This window comes from Folsomia candida, unplaced genomic scaffold (assembly GCF_002217175.1).
Source record: "Folsomia candida strain VU population unplaced genomic scaffold, ASM221717v1 Fcan01_Sc019, whole genome shotgun sequence".
Taxonomy (NCBI): domain Eukaryota; kingdom Metazoa; phylum Arthropoda; class Collembola; order Entomobryomorpha; family Isotomidae; genus Folsomia; species Folsomia candida.
Window position 1 is genome coordinate 3,450,289 of NW_019091211.1, and position 19,385 is coordinate 3,469,673.

Sequence of the window (19,385 nt, forward strand, 5' to 3'; positions counted from 1 at the left end):
TTTTGTTTACATAATTTATGTGTACTCCTTTGTAACCATAATTTACGTATAATTTTCATCGTCTCTTTTCATGAGTTCGCCAATGAATCTCTATTCTTATACGAAACATAAATGTATGTAAGTATGTATGTAGTTACCCATCAATTTGAATACAAGAAACTTATGTACGTATGGATTTTTCTAGCATATTAGATTCCATTTCTGAATCATTTCAAATATTCCTCGCGAAGAACGATGGGAGGCTACTGTCAATTTTTGCTGTCCCTTTTTCTCCTACTTTGCACATCTGCTAATCCGTTCGAATTTTCGTGGTATCCTGCATTTCCAGAGATTTGTTCCCTTCACGTGCTAAGATCTGGGAGAAGGTCTTCCGATATATCGCTCTCCACACCCCTTCAAATAGACGACTTGACCCATAAGTTGTCTCAACTTGAATCAGAAGCTGTGGTCAAATACCGTATAACACGTCGCAGTGATCCCTGCTTGATCTATTTAATAGTGTCTCCGGATGATGTCCAGGGATCCATTGGGGTCCTTAAGTATCTTCAGAGTTCCGATTTTCTGATAGAAAATCCTGCCTATGTAATCTTTAGAGTCTTAAAAGTACAAATGCAATTCGTTCCAAAATTCTTAGCGACTTTGCGATTTATTCATACAACTTCAAAATACATTGTGGTGACGGAGGAGAGTAAAATGCTGACCATTGTCTGCCTGCACTGTCGCTATGAGAACACCTTAAGAATACAATTGAATACCGAAGACACTAGATTACGGCATAAGATCGATACTATTTGGCGAGTAATGCATTCTACCCTTAACGGATCGTTAGTCCAAGTAATGCAACCTTTTCTGCTGCATTCTTCCCTGCAAGATAAAAGTGTGAGGTGTAACTCCCTCCGAGATTTTCGGGGGGACCCGCGTCTCTGCATTGTCAACTTGCTTGCGGAGAGGCTCGATTTTCGTATTTTTTTCAACCCGGATAGAGAAACGAAGCTGGCGGGAAAACTGTTTGAAAAGCTGATGGAGGATGACGGTGCTCTTGATGGGGTAGTTTCAAATGAGATTGATAATTGGCAGGTTACCCAGTAAGATTGTAAATATTTGTGATAGAAAATCATGCCCACTTGATTGCTGATAATAGAAATCTCACTGCGAATGGTCTCAGATTTTGATTAAACTAAGTCAATTGATCATAAATTTAACCATTTTTGAATTTGCAAGAGACGCTATCTGCCAGTGGTCACGATTGGCAGAGATATTTGCATCCGAAGCGAAAGAAACGTGAGGCGATTTTGGAAAGTGTACAACTTCTCGACTTTTGCTAGTCCCAGGATTAAAGTATTCCCTCCAAACCCGAGCATTAGGAAATCGAGTCTATTGTAAATTTCAAACTAATTAAAATTACAATCAATTGGCACTAATTTAATCAAAATTGGAGAGCATACGATGGTAGAACTGATTTTTAAAAACAATTTTGTCTAATTGTAGTTTATACGAAAGCTATGCTGATTTGGACCAAGAACGCATGACCTACGTGCCACAAGGTTGGTTGACCGATCGTCTCAGTTTTGTCCTGGTTTTGGACAAGTGGTTCCTCATGAAGTCTGCCCTACTTGAGCCGTACGATGACACCGCTTGGATTCTCATTCTGGTCGCGATTCCAGTCGTGAGCATGATCCTTGCAGTGTGTCTAATTTTGAGCGCGACTATTAAAAATGAACAAAAAGCGGGGACTTCGTGGTTTCGACTCTTGGTGGAAGGTGTCTACCTCACCATTCACCTCGTGCTTATGGTGCTAGGAGCAATCATTGAGCAAAACCCGAAAGAAAAAACATGCAAAAAAGTTGTGACCTCGTTTCGCATCCTTTTCGGGACCTGGTTGCTGACCACGTTAGTCATCAGTAATGGATACACGGGGATCATTATTTCCTTCTTGTGTTCAACCATCGTGCCAAAAGATTTGCCGAAAGATTTCAAGAGGTGAGTTGAAAGACGGTTCTATTTTCCATTCTACATATCAAAATATATATCAAAATCATACATGCTCAAAACATTAGTTTTCATTCAAAAGTCAATCCTGATTTATAACTGATGATTTTCATTTAAATGCATTTCATTTCACTTCATCGGACTTCATTTTTTATTTCGCCCCATGCATTATGCATAGTGTTAAAAATGAAGGAAGTGGAAATCCCTTCATTCACAATCATTCATGAATCATTCAGATGAATCTGAATGAGGGAACCCTTCATTCATTTTCATTTAATATCAATTAATTTTCATTTTCATTCAAATCACAGGAAATTCATCTTCATTCACTATCATAATCAGTTAAATGAATGAAAGCGAACAGGTTTGATCAAAAGTACTAAACTATATTTTTACAGTCTATTAAACACATCGCTACAGTTGATATCTTGCGACGAGATTTTTGTACCACCTCTTGGAAAAATGTTACACTTCTCGGAAGCCCTCATGCTACAATATTGGCTTGGAATGGGACGACCAGAAAGTGACTTTCTTGGTTATCAACATCAATACATATTAATCCATAGGAAAACAATGTACATGAAAAACATGTCCCAAGCCAAGCTAGCATACATTTACGACGAACGACTTTCCATTCCGACCGAACTGGTGAGAGTTGGGTACCAGGGAACTTATCCATCTAGCAGATGGCGGCCGGAAGTAAATTTTGCATACATTTCAAGACAATCGGCGACTGAGCGGTTTGCCAATTTGGTTGAGAAAATGGGTTCACATGCACTAATCTGGCTTCCTAACGAGAATGGGGAGATTCTTGCAATCCAAGGTGAGTTATTACATATATTCTTAGAAATCTGGTATTAAAATAATACCGAGGGGTGTTCATATATGATCCACCAGTGTAGTATTTATAAATATTACCATGTGTTTAGTAATTGCTCGGTATTAATGTTTTACCATACTGTGGCAAATTTTCACCGCGGACCTTTAACATCAAGAAATAAATATCTACGAGACTATCCCAGATTTCTAACAGCGTAGGCTTAGGGCAATTAAACAATGGTGGCGGGATGTTTCAAATTTTAACTCTTATTTTCCCCCATAGCGACATACTCCACAGTCCGCAACTACTTTTCCGTCTTTGTGCACCGATACCTTCATCTAATTGTGGAAGCTGGTCTACCCGAAATTTGGGAAAGGAAAGAAAAAGAGCTACAAACTTATCATGATATGGATTCCTTCGAGTGTTGGCAGGGGTCGGAGCCAAGCCAAGTTTGGGAAGGGGGTAAAGAATGTCAGTATCAGAATGGGACTTCGACCAGACGTCGGGTCAACAATGTTGACGAAAATCGACAGGCACTTGACTTAAACGTGTTAACTTCGTCGTTTCTTCTTTTACTTTTGGGTATTGGTCTTGCCGGTGCATTTCTTCTGGCGGAAATGTGTAGTGGGGCCTTATCCCGGATTACGTCGTCTAATCCCAAGGTTTCGTCGAAGAGATGTCGTCGAACGTACCGGATCATATAACAATTGCTTTTTGAGAAAGTCAAAACCTAAACAGAAATAGATTAATAATCCATAACTAATCTGATATCGAATATAAAATTCCACATTTATTTATTCTATGATTCACCCTATGTAGTCTACTAGTGATAAATGGAATTGTGATTTTTCGTAGTTCTGAAATTCAAATTGTATTGTATAATCTAAGAAAATGTGTAAATATGTATGTACAAAAGTGTGTATGTAAATATTCAAACCTCGTAATACCCAAACTGTGCTTAAAAAATCCGCGATTGACAGATGTAAACTCGCCCAAAACGAAACCACTATCGGCGAAACCTATCAGCTAAATGTGTAAGCAAAATTTGTCTGCATTATAAAATGAATGCATTTTTTAATTCTGTGCATAATTGGAGTTATTTTCGCGTAATAATAAACAAATTCAAGCGAACTACGATATCGTATACCACAAGTGTGACAAAAGAAATTACTGAAATAAGTTTAATACGTTTGTTTTGCTTGTAAGGTTTATGGAGTTGATTCATTCTGAATGAGTCAGACAAACTTTCGACTTTATTTACTTGTGTGGTCAACCACAAATACATACATATATTCATTTTACCCTTGATGAATTTCATGGAATTAATTAACATAACGAATTCACCAGTTGGGCTGCAATATTTATTTAGTTATGGTTTAAACTATTTATAAATCTAGTCCTGTATACGCTTGCTTTACATACACTAGGTAAGTTACGAATACTTATATTTTTACTGGTTTTCTTTGTACATTACATATGTAAATATGTATTTAGTAGTTTTTGAAGTATTGAATGTTTTATATTTCTTTAATTATATCAATATATTCGAAAAATATGTGAAAATCTAAAATTTTAATATATATTGTTCGCATCGCATGCCCCCATCGTAACATAAATAATTTAGAAAAACGCGAACCTAAATAGTAGCCATGGAGGTGCAATAAATTTGCAACAATTTTTTTGCGAACTCTTTTTTTTCCTGTCGTTGTGAACTCATAGTGACTTATTTCCAGTCCTATAAAATCTAAATTGTGCAATTTTCTCTCACGGAGAAATTCTGAGAAAAATGTGTATAAAATTCTGATTTCCATGCTGACGTTTTTTAACTTCAATTTTCCAGACATGATGGCAAAAGAGATAGAAAAGGATAACATATATTCGAACGTGTATTGTCTCAGCCGCTTCAACACAGCCTTCATTAAGCAATTTGAACTAGCTGTGAAGGATTATAAAAAATCAATTCAACCCGGCAGAGAAAAGTATGTGAAGAAAAGTACGCTTGTCCACGGAATCGGGACAGGGATTGGAGGTACATACATAGATTATTTGTGACGTACTTTTTGTCTTTCTAAATTTCCAATGAAGGTTTTCATTGAGTGTTTCTTGAAGAAACTTTCACTGTCTTTAGTATCGTAAAATAGCTCACAGTTCAAAAAGTGGGTCAAGCCTCGTGAAATTAATGATCGTACAGTTGGGGAAGCAAACCATGTTCAGTCCGGAATATGTTCTGATCATCTCCATTTGAAATATCAACCCTTTACAAACAACATTCTGTACGGCACTTTCGCAAGACTCAGCATATTAGCGGCTCGCGAAAAGGCTAAATTTTTCGGTAGAATATGTCTCCATTCCTCCATTCGTATTCCGCCGGAAAATCGAGCGTATTCGGATCTTGCGGCGCCAATACAGAACACGCTGAATTATTCGCATCTACGCGATTTCCGCATTGAATGTACATATTTCTAAAGAGTTGGTCTTCGAAAGGAGATTGTGAGAAATATTGTCGGCTGAACATGGGTCGCGTCCTCAATTCCTCATTGTGCGTAACATGATTTCTTATGACAAAATCTTACGACGCTTACAAAATCTCACAACCTTCGTAAATAATCTTATTAACGATAGGAAGATTACTATTTACCATCGATAAAGATGAAAAATAAAGATGAAAAATATAATTAATACCCTTATTAATTTGTACTACTTTTTACAGGCATTCTGGGTGGCATCATTGGCATATGTTTTGAAATGGGACCTATCGCTGCAAGTAGCAGAATGGCAGGAAATTATTTCCATAACAAATTTCAATTTCGCGAAAAGGCGAAAAAAATCGTTGCAACGCTTCAAAATTCGGATTCTAGTAAAGAAACATTTTACGACGTCCAACAGCAACGCCAAAATCTGTATAAAATTTTAATTCAAGGTGCCACCGAAATATTTGTAGCATTCGAAGAAATATTTATGGCGGTGGCACAACACGATTTGCGTGACTTGCACAAAATCGTGCATGATGCAGTTTGTCGTATTTTCCATTATCTGAGTCACTCTGACCTTCAAGAATTTTCATCTCAATCAATTTGGAAAGGAGTTTTAGAAGGAACATCAAAATTCAGTACGCTTGGAAAAGCTACCAAATTAAAGGCAAGAGGACATAAAATCTACATTGTAAAGAAAACAGACGTCAAACCTGCCGATGTAAAATCTATTAAGAAAAACTTTCTCCAAAAGTTGAAATTAAGCAAAATTTCGAAAGGAATCACCCAGAAAGTGTATTCTCAACTAAAACTCCCCCGAAATAAGAACGCTGTTAAGATTAATTCTTCCGATTTGTTCAATTTCTCCGGTGTCTTATTTCTCACTGACAATAATCCGTTAAGAAAGCGGACTATTTATGCTAAAGATGAAGACAAACTTGACTTGTATGGATGTCGTCTTTCGTTTGAGGGAGAAAGTAGCGAATATTTGGAACGGTTAGGGTACAAGTCACTGGATGACCGGTTTGACGACAAATATGGTGAGAAGAGAATCAACGAGGTACAATTGGACGAAGTAAATGAGAAGGTTAGCAATATATTTAATACGTGTACACTCTTAGAAATGCAGTATTAAAACAATGCCTCTACCAAAATGGTATATTAATAAGCGATACCATGTAGTAACTTTGTACTAAAGTTTTACCATACGGGTGGTAACAAATTTTTTCGAACCGGTACAAGTTTTTATACCCAGACGTAGTAACTTCAACCGTTTCGTTTTTCTCGCTGACATAAATTTGGTAAATCTTTGCAGATTCTTAATGATTTGGAAGAAGACTGGAAAAAATTGCAAAATGATATTTCCGTGGTCCACCAAGAAGTACAGAATGTAGGGAACGTTCTTTACGACAAAGTTGAGAACATAGCTCAAATCATTCGACAAGCAAAGACTAAAGAAGAAATTAATTTTTTACCTTATCCAAAACCTGATAAAAATTTCACTGGCAGGACTGAGCTTATGGACAAAATTATCAATTCTTTTACATCATGGAGCAATAATTCTAATCATCAGATTGGATTCCCGCTCGTCGATCTCCACGGTCTTGGAGGGCATGGAAAGACACAAACTGCACAAAATATCGCGGAGCGTTGCCTTAAAGATAACCTTCTTAGGATTAGTGGCGTTATCTGGATTGATGCCGAAGAACAATCTGGAATAGTGGCTAAAATCAGGAGGGAATTAGAAAATCAAGAAATTCAAAACCTGCCAGAAAATGATGGCATATTACTTGCCAGTAAACTTTACGATTTCATAATTACCAAGAGTCCGCAAAAAATTCTAGTCATATTTGACAATGTGGAAGGATTTGAAGAAATAGAGAAGTATTTACCATTCAACAAAAATGTGGATAATATTGCCGTACTAATTACATCCGTAGAGAAGATTATAATTCCAACTGGAATGGGAGAAATTGACACTTTTAACATGGACATTCTTGAAGAAGGTGAAGCTAAGGAGTTGGCAGTTAAAATACTGAATGGTAAGTACAAATTTAAAGCAACGAGTGAAGAATTAATAGCGATTGATGTCAAGGAATTTTGTTTGAAAACTATTGAGGGTATTCACATCAACTTTGTAAACGTCGCTTCGCAACTTTCAAAATCAAAATCCTTTATTTTTTTTATAAAATATGCTACATGAAATGGAGTATATTACATATTTTGGCCGTAAATTACGGATGTGCGTCTAGCGCATAGAACCTATCGAAAAAGCAGTGAGGTTCCGAATGTGAATTTTAAAACAAAATTATGTTGAATTTTTAGGCAAACTTATGTTGACTTTAACAAAATATTCCGCTAACTCCGCAACGTGACTAAAATGTTGGCATTTTGAAGTGATAAATATAAATTAATAATTTACTCTCGTTAACTCGCGCTTAAAAAATTTGCATTTTGAATTTTTGATTAATTTTATTAATAATTGCAGTTGATGACACGGACCCTGACATTTCCCTTCTTGTCTCCGAGTCTGGACGAATCCCTATAGTTCTCTGCTTCATGGCGAGAACTATTGCTAGCGTTAAGAACCTCGGACGCCTTTCATACACTATCACTCAGTTTCTTCAAGAAATGAAGGATACATCAAAAATACTACGGTATCCAAATGATCCCAACATCAAAGATAACCTGAACCTGCAATACAAGAAAAGTTTGTACACTTGTGTCAAAATTGCTGTGGAAAAATTGCAAGAATCCAACCATTTGTATGCTCCCATCGCAATTCATATTATTGAAATTTGTCCCTATTTCAGTAATCATTGTCCCCTCGGTTATTTCCTGAATCATGTCTCAACTATCAAACGGGATATTAGGGAAATTTCAAACGCATCTTTGATCCCCCTCAAACCAATTGAAGTTTTGAAAAACGCAATCCAGCTCCTTTCGTCCTTCTCCTTAGTCAACTATAAACTTGATACACATTCCAAATTTGGGGTTGAGGTAGAAATCCATCGCCTGGTTCAAACTACGGTAGGACTAATACAAGAAGATGAAAAACGAGATCACGACATATTGGAGGACCTCATTGGCTGTGGGGATTATCCAAGATCCGAGTTTAGCGATGTGGAAGTGGGTAAAATTGACGAAGCATTTTTTCACTCCGGTTCAATCGCCATTCTTTGGTCACACACAGTAAAGTTTGAGGACCTAATCAGGTTAGTAAATTTGTCCCAGTCTCAATCGCAATGTGATGGGGTGTAGGACAACATTCCGGTTTTCCGAAAATTTTGGAATTGTCAAGTTCACTTTTCTTGAGGCTGTTTAGTGTTTGTAACATTGTCAGAATTTATCAAAATATTTTAGGTAAGAGTTATGTATAAAACATGGCGATTTTTTATCAAGCGGGGTAGCAAACTCGAGTTTGATTGGTAAAAATCGGCAATTTTGCATCTTTGACCTCCAATACCATCGCACAACCTGCGTCAAAAAACTTTAGTTGAACTGGCTGGAACTTGGTACAGACATATATAAGTCCAAAATTTCAACAAAAGCCGGAGTGTTGCACTTGAAACCATCACGTTATGAGATAGGTTTTGTACAAAAAAAACTAACTTAAAGTTTCAAATCTCTCCAGAAAATACTTCATGGAGAAGGCATCCCTGAAAAAAATGATTGACCACGGATTTTTCCACGAAATCGGAAAACTTATCCAAATACTCGGAGGAAAAAATTTAACCAAGAAAATACTTCAGTTCGAACCTGATCAAGCGGTTGCAAGATTACCCATTCAAAATGCATTCCAATCAGCTTTAACAGATGATTTTAACGGACTTGGGCTACATTTTATACAAATACTTAAAGATAAGCGAACTGATATTTGCGACACACTTTGGACCGGAGGGATAACAAGCACAGTGAAATTTTGCATAAAAGGATTGAACCTAGCCGTGGTGACTGCATTAGTAGAAGAATTCTCCTTAGACGAGGACTTTTTATCACGTAAAAATGACGAAAATCAAACTCTACTCATGCTTGCGATAATTTGCGGAAAAATGGACATTGCAAAATATTTGCTGGACAAAAATACGAATCCATTTGTTAAGGGATATCATGGACATACAGCCTTACATTTTTTGGCACGTGGATTCTGGAAACGAGATGCAGAAATAACGAATCTCTTAGTAACTCAAATTGTCTCAAAATATCCGACATTAATATACGAAAAAGATGACGATGGAAGATTACCTTTCATGTTAGCGGCAAAATCTGGATATAAAAGTGTCCTCACTTTTCTACTTGAAAGCATGACAGATCCAAAGACTCATATTGATTGTCTCGATAATATGGGACATACCGCGTTGATGCTGGCCATTCAAAATAAACGGTTCAAACTTATTCCAGATGCCATACAGGTTTTGCTGAAGTACGGAGCAGATATTCATTACAGAAACCCTCTCAGCTTATGGACTGCATGGCACTATGCATTTTGTCCCGAGTTTTGTTACCAAAACGACAAGATATCCGGATTGAACGATGTTCTCAAAATACTAGTTGAAAATAAGGTTTCGCCAGATTTGCCAGATGAAAATGGTGACACATTTCTTCATTTGATGATGAAGTATAAGCTGAGTTATTTTTACATATCAAGTAGTGACAAAATTTTGGAATTCATAGCCGCAAATAACTTGTGCAGAATATTTGATTGCAAAGATGCCGATGGTCTGACAATTTTAGAGTTGGCTGAGAGCATGAAGATTTCTGGGGGTTATAATAACGAATACTCGGAAGAAAAAGTGTTTTACATGGACGTTATTATTGATTTTATTAAGAATTTAAAAAGTAAGCGAGCCTAAAATAACTGAAAGTTTTAGGACAAGAAAACACTTAAAATATGCAAACTGTTTATGTATGATGAATTGATGGGAGTTTTGGTTATATTTTTGCGAATCGCTGGACTATACATACATACATATGTACGTAAGTGTGACAAAACAAATTACGTAATCCCTGATGAGTCATTTATGTATCACGGTTTCATACGTACGTAAGCACGTGTGCGTATGTGTATATGTATGTATGTATGTACGTGGTTGTTTACACATTCACAACTTCGGATTAGTACATATATGGGTTTATTTACACTCTAAACAAAATTGAGTAAAAAAGAGGATGACACAACAGTCGAGGTAAGATTTGTCCAAAATTGAGTAAAATTTGCCCAACGTTGTGCGAACAAGGTGCATCATCATCATAATTTTACTCAATGTTGGACAAATTTTACCTCGACTGTTGTGTCATCCTCTTTTTTACTCAAGGTTGGGCAAATTTAGTACAACTTTTTTTTAGAGTGTATTTATGTACTAATTTATGTATGACATCTTATTTTAATTTGCGGTTACTAACCTCAATCAATACTACTTCCTTAAAGTATCTATTTAATAAAACGCTAAATTTTATAAGCTCAGAATTAGTTTGCCGTCAATTCTTTGCATTACATAAACATGTCTTACTAAATCCCAATTCATAAAAAGATAATGGCATTTCATTTGATTACGTTTTTCCAAGTAGTCATTACCATTCTACAAATTAATAATGGAATGGGGAATGTGATAAAGTGTGAAAAATTTGAAGATAAAAGAAGTCCAATTAACGGGAAGGATCAGGATTCAAGTTGGATAAATATTCCTCCACATTTGGTCTCAACGGTGGAGGAATTGAAATATTTCAGGTGATTTCAGACCAAACCTATTCAATCTAACTCCATAAATCATGCACTCTGTTAGAAATATATGGTATACTCAGGCAGGTGCTGATTTCTCGGTATTAAAGTTGTTACTGCTGGGAATTAAAATTATACCTGTCCTCAAAAATCTGCTACCGATATGGTAAAACTTTACTAGTCATCTCGTATACATATACATGGTATTACATATCAATACCAATTGGTACAGTCATACATATATGGACACCGCTTGGTATTATTTTAATAACGCATTTCCAACAGATAATTTATTAGACAACTTTAGATGTGAATGAAGTATTTTTAAACATTTAAGTAGCACCATTTTCCAGGGATAGTGAACAATTTTGGGAAAAAGTTATTTCACAACTTTTTAACGTTACTATTTTTTACACGTTTTTCTTGTTATTCTTAGGTGAGGCAAAAGTAGACATGGGTACCCGCAAAAAAGCGTAACCATGGTTACGGCGAAGCCTAAGTATGCTTTCGTATACACCCTTTGAAACTGTCAGCGAGGGTAGAGCCTAAACGGTTAATCATACGCAAATGGTGTTAAGAGCAATCGTGCAGAGGAGAATTAGGAGATGATGTTTTTCAATATGCCCAATAGAAAAGTTTTATCCTTGGCTCTCAAATTTCGATTTGGAACTTTAAAATCAAAATTTGAGATACTTGCACCAAAGAACTATATGCATAAAATATGATTTTATCATGCAGAAATCGATTGAGCATCATTCAAAACAAACCCGACTGAAATCGGTCCAAAACTGAAAAAGTTTTGATGGAGGCATCTGAAGCTATGAGTTGTCCCCATATTGTAAGTGTCAAGGTTCCCTCTATTGGTTCACCCAGTTAAAAATGAATTTCGCACATGAAAAATCATAAAAATTGGCAAATTTGATAAGCTTTCTAAAACTGAAGACAGAATTTGATTATCTCTTTTCGTTCAAAAATGACAGCACAAAATCTAGAGGAAGTGGAATAATTAGTTTGCCACTCGGTCAAAAAATAGTATTTCTCGGATCGGAAAAGAGCACATCACCACTTCATTGTTCAAGGGATAGGCCGGACAAAATCAGTCATACATTAGACATATCTAAGAATCGTGAAAATGCAAATTATAAAATTTGGCCTTGTCAACCTGTCCGCCAGGACACTAATATACTCACGCGAAACGTGAAAAAATCTTTTTGATGCAGCCCCAACTTATCCATGAGGCTTGCACCCAGACAACTAAAAATTTCAAAAACCTATCTTCGCAGGATCAATGCCAATAAGATGGGCTTCAAAACGTACAACACTAAAACCGCGCCAAAGTACAATCAAGATAAAAAAGGAGGAGTCAAAGCTATTTGTGAAAAACTTGTCGAGAAAATGTTAAAAACTGACACCCCGAAGTTTGATGTCATGAATTGTTAAAACTACGACCCCGTTGACCTCGAAGCATCAATCGTGTAAAGTTCTGCTCATGTGGAAGTAAGAATGACGTTCGTTTGAAATTTCAATTCAAAACCAAGCAAAATTTACGACGATATACATAAAATGGCTGCGGATCGATAACAATTGGAGCGTCTCAAATCGATTCGCCTCTACCAAGAATTTGAACTTTTGGATTTATTTCAAAGAGTGTATCACCAGGAGATTGACCCCCTCTATCAAAAACAAACACGTTTTATTTTTCCCTGGCATGGGTACGTACCAGAATGCCAAAACAGTGACCAGGTACCTCGAAGGGAAAAAAGTTGATTTTGTCGATAAAATAGACAAGGCTCAAAAAGTACCTCAGTGTCGACCTATTAAAAAAAATTGGGCATTACTTAAGAAATAATACTGTCATTAAAAAATGATATCACTAAATTTGTAAGAATTTCATCGGGTAATGAAGAAAACCATCATAGAAGTTGACGAAACGAGTGGCGAAGCGCTCATGAGAGAGGTGTGCGACAAAATCGTCTCTCCACTGGTACGGAAGGGGTATTTGCACAACTGAAGGATTAAAAATCTTCGGTATGCTCATCGTTAGTATTCAACAAAAGTTTCATTTGATTTGATTCATGCATTCATTTTCTGCAGGTCAAAATAGACTGACACTTTCAATAAGGGGACAGTTAATATTTATGTTGGGTCAAATTTATTGTGCCCAAAAAAATAATATTTTGTTCCAAGGAAAATTAATAATTTTCTGCAATCATGAAATCTGCAATCGAGTTAATTTTTTTCTCCAAAGAAAATATAAAACATTCCAAAGAAATAGTAAAATATTCAATGATGAATAATTCGACTTTTGTTGAATAATTTGGTTATCAGACAAGCCTACATTTGCATGCTATGCAAATGTAGACACCCCGTCTTTGACGCCGGGGAGACAAATATGCAAACGACATTTATGCAGCGACAAACATGCAACCGACCAATATACAACCCGACAAATATGCACCCAGACGAATATGCAGCAGACAAATATGCAACCGATAGATATATTTTTCATATCTAATAGTCAATGTATTTAGTCAAAAATAATTTCAGCACGACAAATTCAAGCACTGTAAACAAAACTCGGCAAAATTAAAAATCTCAGCATAGTAAAAATATCAGTCAAAAATACTAACAAGACCTATAGTGCAGACTCCATATAGCCTGAGTCAGGGACTCTGTCCTTGACTCGGTGAGTCAGAGTTCTAAATTTTTGTCGGAATTGGCCGACATCATATTACCAAACTCCCTGTTGTGGATAATTAAACGTTTGTTAGATTTTCTATTACTTGGCATCAAATCCTTTAACAGCTTGAAATTCCAAAGCTGTGTGCTCTCTAGAAGTGGGTTTTATCCCCCATAGTAAATTTCAGCTTGAAGTAACAACAATTAAAAACGGTATGGGTCAGCCTCCAGGGTCATTCTGGTTGCAATTTGCTCCCTTTTAACGTCATATTCTTTCAAATTTCATGTTTTAAAGCAATTTCTAAAACTCGGTTTGGGTCACCTCATACCGATTTTTAGGGTCGCTCCAGATAAAAACCACCTCTCAAAAAGCAAAAACCTATCCTTAAGTGGAAGAGGACAAAAACTATTAATGCCTTGGCCGAGGCAAAACTTTATAGCTTTACTTCAAGCTGTACTTGTCCTGTTTTTAAGAAAGAGTACATTTGCAAGCACATAGTTGGCATTGCAATTATCAGGGAAAAAATCACTGTCCCCGATAATCTGAAAACAGATAGTGTAGGAGCAAAACCTAAACCTGGGAGGAAGAAGTTAGTTGGAAAGGCTTTAATCATTGACTAATATTTACTTGAAATTTAATTTCAATTATCTACGATATATATTGTAAATCTGGTATTTTATGCATTGAGATTTTTATTATTTGTTTGAAATTTATTCTAAAAATCTTGGAATAAAAAAATAATCAATTGCATGATCTATAATTGGAACAAAATATTAATTTTCTTTGGATAAAAACATATTTTTCTTGGGTGGTTTAATTGGCACCCCTAAGCATTCTTCATTAGAATTACAATACTCCAAGGTAGTTGTTACTAGCTACCAATATAATTTTCTAAAATAGTGTGTTTACGAAATTGCCATATTTGGCCAGTGAATGAATTAGAGGGAAATTAATTTTACGACCTCCTGCGGGTATTTTCAACTAATTTTGTAACGAAATATAAAATCAAATGTCTTCATTTCAAAAAGCTGACAATATTTAAAAAATAGTGTAACAATTTTGAGGAGTGCAAATAATTGTCTCAAAATGTATATCACCTAAAATCCATGAAATAAAATAATTTTTAAAAAACATGCTTAGGCGAGGCGCTGCTAAAAGTGAAAAACAAGGCCTCTGGGCATATTTTTTAAGTATCTCGTACCTTTATCTTTGTAACAGGAGTTGGTGGCTTTGCATCACCGCGAGGTCAAACATTTTACGCTAAGCTGTTAGCAAATAATAATCTATTCGCGAGAACTCGCAAGAACAAAATCTGAGTTCTCAAAATTATCGCTTATCTCCTTATTTATGCGTCGGAATTTTAATTTCTTCAAATACAAACCCGTCAAAATAGTGCCACGCAGTATCCCCCCACGAAATTAGGAAATATTCAATAATTATACCAGTCTCCTGAGACAAACGGTTATTTTAAATCGCTAATATTTCATTATCAATTACCTTTGACTTCCTTACACAGGTCGTCAAAACAGTAATTGTGAATGCAAACCGTGGGTCTACAATTTAAGGAACGAAATCCTATACCTAAATGTACGAACGCAAACAACATTTTTGAAATAAAGCAAACGTAGTTGAAGTGGCGTGCACGGAAAATTGTGCACATCAAATTCTATTAGTTACCAGAATTACTGGTTAACTAGTGAATTAAATTATGATCTATTTAAATAAACATTAGTAATCATATTGGTCCTCTGCAATAGTTTTTGCAAACTCCACTCAATTTTATAACCCTTTCGAAGGAATATTCGTTTATTTTAATTAGCAAGAATTGAATTTTTTAGCAGCAAATTTTTATTTGTGTTGCTACTCGCTTTTGTAATAAACGGACCGTGGTATATTACACGGTCAATATGTTTGGCCTCGCGGTGATACAAAACCACCAACTCCTGTTACAAAGATAAAGGTACGAGATAATTAAAAAATATGCCCAGAGGCCTTGTTTTTCACTTTTAGCAGCGCCTCGCCTAAGCATGTTTTTTAAAAATTATTTTATTTTCAGTATCCATAAATATAATTCATCTTACATAAGAAAATGCGAAACCCATTCAGATCGGATCCTGCTTCCTCTCGATCCGGAAGGGTATAACTTGACTGAAGCCAAGGAGAAACAGAGACGGCGATGGTACGAGTATCCCATGTGGGAGGAACAAAGACCAACCACTAAATTCACATTTAATGGATTATTAGAAAACAAGGGACAATTGCTGTCACATAAATTCTATTGTCTGGCAAGGTATGTACATACAGTATAACAAATCTATAAATATGAAATAATGAGATATCATGTGCTCACCTTAAGCTAAAATTTTAAAGAAAAATTGCAGCTTAAAGTTTAGCACAATTCCCCTATCCCTGATTTAAATTTGCCCGATTTTATGCAGAAATTTAGCATAATTTTCTGTAAACAAAGCAATTTAAAAAAATAAGGCTTATGCGTAAAAATAAGAAAGTGCTGCCACTCCAAAATTTTCAAAGTTAATTGTTTTTTTTTCTCCCCGGAAATTTTGAAGTAAAACGTTTGCAAATGGTTTGCAGAATGAAATCCATAGAAATTTTCTGCATCATCATGCAAAAAAATGTAGAATTTAATATGCATCAAGGTCTATGGATTACTGCAAAATTCGACACAGTAGTTTCTAGTCAGGCTACTTTAAAATCGATTTTGAGAAATTATGGAGTAATTTCGTATTTTTATATTTTTTGCGCGGATCATAAATATGTAGGTCTAATTATTGATCATATGTACCAATAGTGAATTTTAATTATTTTTAATATCAGGCTCATTCCATTTGTAAGCAACACGTTTGATCGAGTCCCAGGAAATAGAGGTGCTAAACCCTGCTCGCTGGTGGTGGCTGCCTGACCATGTATTTTCCTCTCTTTGATATGAGAACACCACACAACTTATGCTTTGTCAATGTTCCCGGCCACGTAGGAACACAGAATTATTTACTACTGTCTACGCAAGCAGCCCATGTTAATTTTACCTTTTCGAAAAATCGCCAAAACTCCAAGACGGACAAAAATCGCGTGGGGTTTTAAACTTTTTTATTTCCTTAGGCCCAAAGGCATCGATTGGCTTATCTCTCTATGAGCGATTCTTGTCCGTCTTCTCGATAATCGAGTTTTTCAATACATTATAAATTTCTGATTTTTTTGAATATTTGAATTTTTGAAAATTTTTCCTATCAATGAATGATCAATGAATGAAATCTGTAAATGTAACCTACCCCTTGAACCAACACTTTGGCGACGAAAGCATTTTCAATGCACTGCTATATCTTTGCGAAAAAAATTAATTTTCAAATTTTGATTTTTATGATATGTTTTATTTTATATTATGCATCTATGATAAGATTGTGGACAAGATATCAAATATGGGTGCGACGACGATCGTGTGGGTTCAGATGGAATGAGCCATCATCCCCCCTTCAGCATTTCAGATAGCCACATTGAACTTGAAATCTGTCCGATCAACTGCAACAATTATCCATCTTCTAAAACCATTTGCATCCCGACATGTTGTGGAATCAATGCATTCTTTGACTATTGGAATAACACGTGTCATCAGAGATTAGGAATTCCTACGTCGAATTACGTTGGCCTCTACAAATCTCCAGAGGAAGAGTATAATGTTCAAGATCAAGAAAACGATCTGGATTTGGTGTTTCTACGCAGAAATCTGAAACAAAATTGTACAAAAATTGGGAAGTATCCGTACACAACAGTTGTCGAGAATGAGAAGGACCCCGCAGGTAGAAGGGACGTTGGGTTTCTGTGAGTAGCTAACTTTTTTGCAAAATTTCTTCATTTATATACATTTATTTATTGCGGAAACTATCCATTAAGGTTACATAGGGTGACGATTTGAATGACATAGATTTTTAACCTCACTCCACCCCGATTTAATGTCTTTCAATGCAAATTTGTAAAATTGAAACAATTTCATGAGTTTTCTAATAAATGCAACTTTTCATGCTTTAATGTAAAGTTAATTTTTGGCACTTAAAAACTATGGATTTGGAATAAATTAGCGAATTACTTAATTGTTTGCGAAATTATCGTGAGAAAATGACAAATAAGTTAGCAATGTTAGTGAAAGTTTTATAGTATCAGAAATCAGTTTGACATTACTGATAAAGTATGCATTTATCTCACAACTCATAAGATTGGTTAGGTTAGTGTCGAATTAGAAATTTCGTTTTACAAACAATGGGTAGGGTGAGAGTAAAAACCTATAAAGGAATTATTCCACCTTAAGCAATAAATTCAATCAAGTATCAAGATCTATTTTTTCATAAGGAAACGGTATTTGGTGGACGGACGAATGATGCGTCAGACGGAGGATGGCAAAACCTGGGTTGAGATGGAGCTGCCCCCAGAGAAATTTTGTATTCAGCGCATGTCCGTGTATGACCTTCCTTGGGATGTGGACCGGGAATTGTATCAAGTGCTTTTCGTCTGCGATGATACCAAAACCAAATCTAGCGGATGTTTTACTTTATTAAGTGGTCACCAATATATTTTATTTTTGATATTAGTCATAAAAATTCTTGAACAACACATGTGAACGAATTGATTTTTAATAATATATTATATATATATATATATATATATATAAGTGCAATAACTTAGATTACACTATTAAAAATATTGCAAAGTTTCCAAAAAAATTGAACATTTCGACACTTTCCTTACACAATATGTACAAACTAACTTAAAACTTCTACCGATAAAGTAACCATAGCTACCGCAATAATTGTGCCACATAAGCCTAACACATAAAAAAGCGCGGGAAAAGCTTCCGCCTGCTTAGTATATATTTGAACGTTTGCGTCTTTAAAGTCTGAACAAAATTTAAGAAATAACTTTGTGGTCAAATTTTGTCCAAAATATTGCATAAAAAGTAACTGCATCCTCATAGTTTCGAGTGTTTCCCATCTCCCAGATAGTCCTGATTCCGTCAATCTCATAATACCCCTGGATATTATGCGCGAAATATAATTGTTGCTGCCATACGTAACCGTATAAAACTGGAAGGGTACGTCGTCCTGCAGGCTGTCGAGGACTAACCGCTTCCCAATTATTTTTATTGACGAGGTAAATCGGATTAGGACATCTTCCTGGTCAACAATTGCAAACGTGAGATGCGTCGGAATTTCAGCATCTTTGGTCGAAATGATTTCCGAGTTGGAAATATTACTCGCAATCGCGATCAAATTATACGTTATGGGCGAAACGTAGATAAATCGGGAAACAAAGGTTGACAGAAAGGTGGCGAATTTATTACCGCCTGTTGACAAGTCTGCCCTAATGGATTTCAGTAGCGGTGGTAGGAGAAATTTTATGAGGGGCCCATACTTTCCGGGCCCCGTGGAAATCGTGCTACTTGTAATTATTGTGATATTTGATTTGGCTAAATCTTCCAAACTTTTAGGAACGGTGGGAAAAGGTGTAACCGTCAAATCGGACGTGATTGAGCCCTGGTACAAGTTTTGCATGAGGATGTAACACCCAAAAAACCAGACGGTCAGAATGGGAACAGCTTTTCTCTCCTTTTGTAACGATTTCACGATGTTACCACCAGTCTGGCTGAGTAAAATTGATGTAAATGTTATCAAATCACGGAGAAATACAATGGCACTATAT

General features: G+C 35.9%; 2 protein-coding genes across 8 annotated transcripts; both read left to right on the forward strand.

Moving 5' to 3' along the window:
* The first annotated feature begins 4,097 nt into the window (after positions 1-4,097).
* LOC118438326 lies at positions 4,098-10,516 on the forward strand. Of its 2 annotated transcripts, XM_035858296.1 has the most exons (6): positions 4,098-4,236; positions 4,650-4,838; positions 5,520-6,367; positions 6,596-7,322; positions 7,769-8,495; positions 8,915-10,516. In XM_035858296.1, the coding sequence occupies exons 2-6, from the start codon at positions 4,652-4,654 to the stop codon at positions 10,131-10,133; spliced, it is 3,708 nt and encodes a 1,235-aa protein (XP_035714189.1). In that variant the 5' UTR covers positions 4,098-4,236; positions 4,650-4,651; the 3' UTR covers positions 10,134-10,516. The 2 variants fall into 2 exon arrangements, with proteins under 2 accessions (XP_035714189.1, XP_035714188.1); XM_035858295.1 differs by lacking the exon at positions 4,098-4,236 and having other exon boundaries at positions 4,616-4,838.
* A 247-nt stretch (positions 10,517-10,763) lies between these two features.
* LOC118438319 lies at positions 10,764-18,363 on the forward strand. Of its 6 annotated transcripts, none has more exons than XR_004836692.1 (5): positions 10,764-11,008; positions 15,786-15,969; positions 16,515-16,603; positions 17,093-17,513; positions 18,039-18,363. XR_004836692.1 is itself a non-coding variant. In XM_035858281.1 (5 exons), exons 2-5 carry the CDS (start codon positions 15,856-15,858, stop codon positions 18,304-18,306), a joined length of 738 nt encoding a protein of 245 aa, XP_035714174.1. In that variant the 5' UTR covers positions 10,764-11,008; positions 15,736-15,855; the 3' UTR covers positions 18,307-18,363. The 6 variants fall into 5 exon arrangements, 3 of the variants coding, with proteins under 3 accessions (XP_035714174.1, XP_035714176.1, XP_035714175.1); XR_004836691.1 differs by having other exon boundaries at positions 15,786-15,858; positions 15,924-15,969; positions 16,515-17,513; XM_035858281.1 differs by lacking the exon at positions 16,515-16,603 and having other exon boundaries at positions 15,736-15,858; positions 15,924-15,969.
* The last annotated feature ends 1,022 nt before the right edge of the window (positions 18,364-19,385 follow it).

Coding starts and splice junctions, on each gene's coding strand:
- LOC118438326 (XM_035858295.1), top strand. CDS start 4,619: ATGCTGACGTTTTTTAACTTCAATTTTCCAGACATGATGGCAAAAGAG. Junction 4,839..5,519: donor AATCGGGACAGGGATTGGAG/GTACATACATAG, acceptor TACTTTTTACAG/GCATTCTGGGTGGCATCATT. Junction 8,496..8,914: donor AAGTTTGAGGACCTAATCAG/GTTAGTAAATTT, acceptor AAATCTCTCCAG/AAAATACTTCATGGAGAAGG.
- LOC118438319 (XM_035858281.1), top strand. Junction 15,970..17,092: donor AAATTCTATTGTCTGGCAAG/GTATGTACATAC, acceptor ATCTATGATAAG/ATTGTGGACAAGATATCAAA. Junction 17,514..18,038: donor AGAAGGGACGTTGGGTTTCT/GTGAGTAGCTAA, acceptor TTTTTTCATAAG/GAAACGGTATTTGGTGGACG.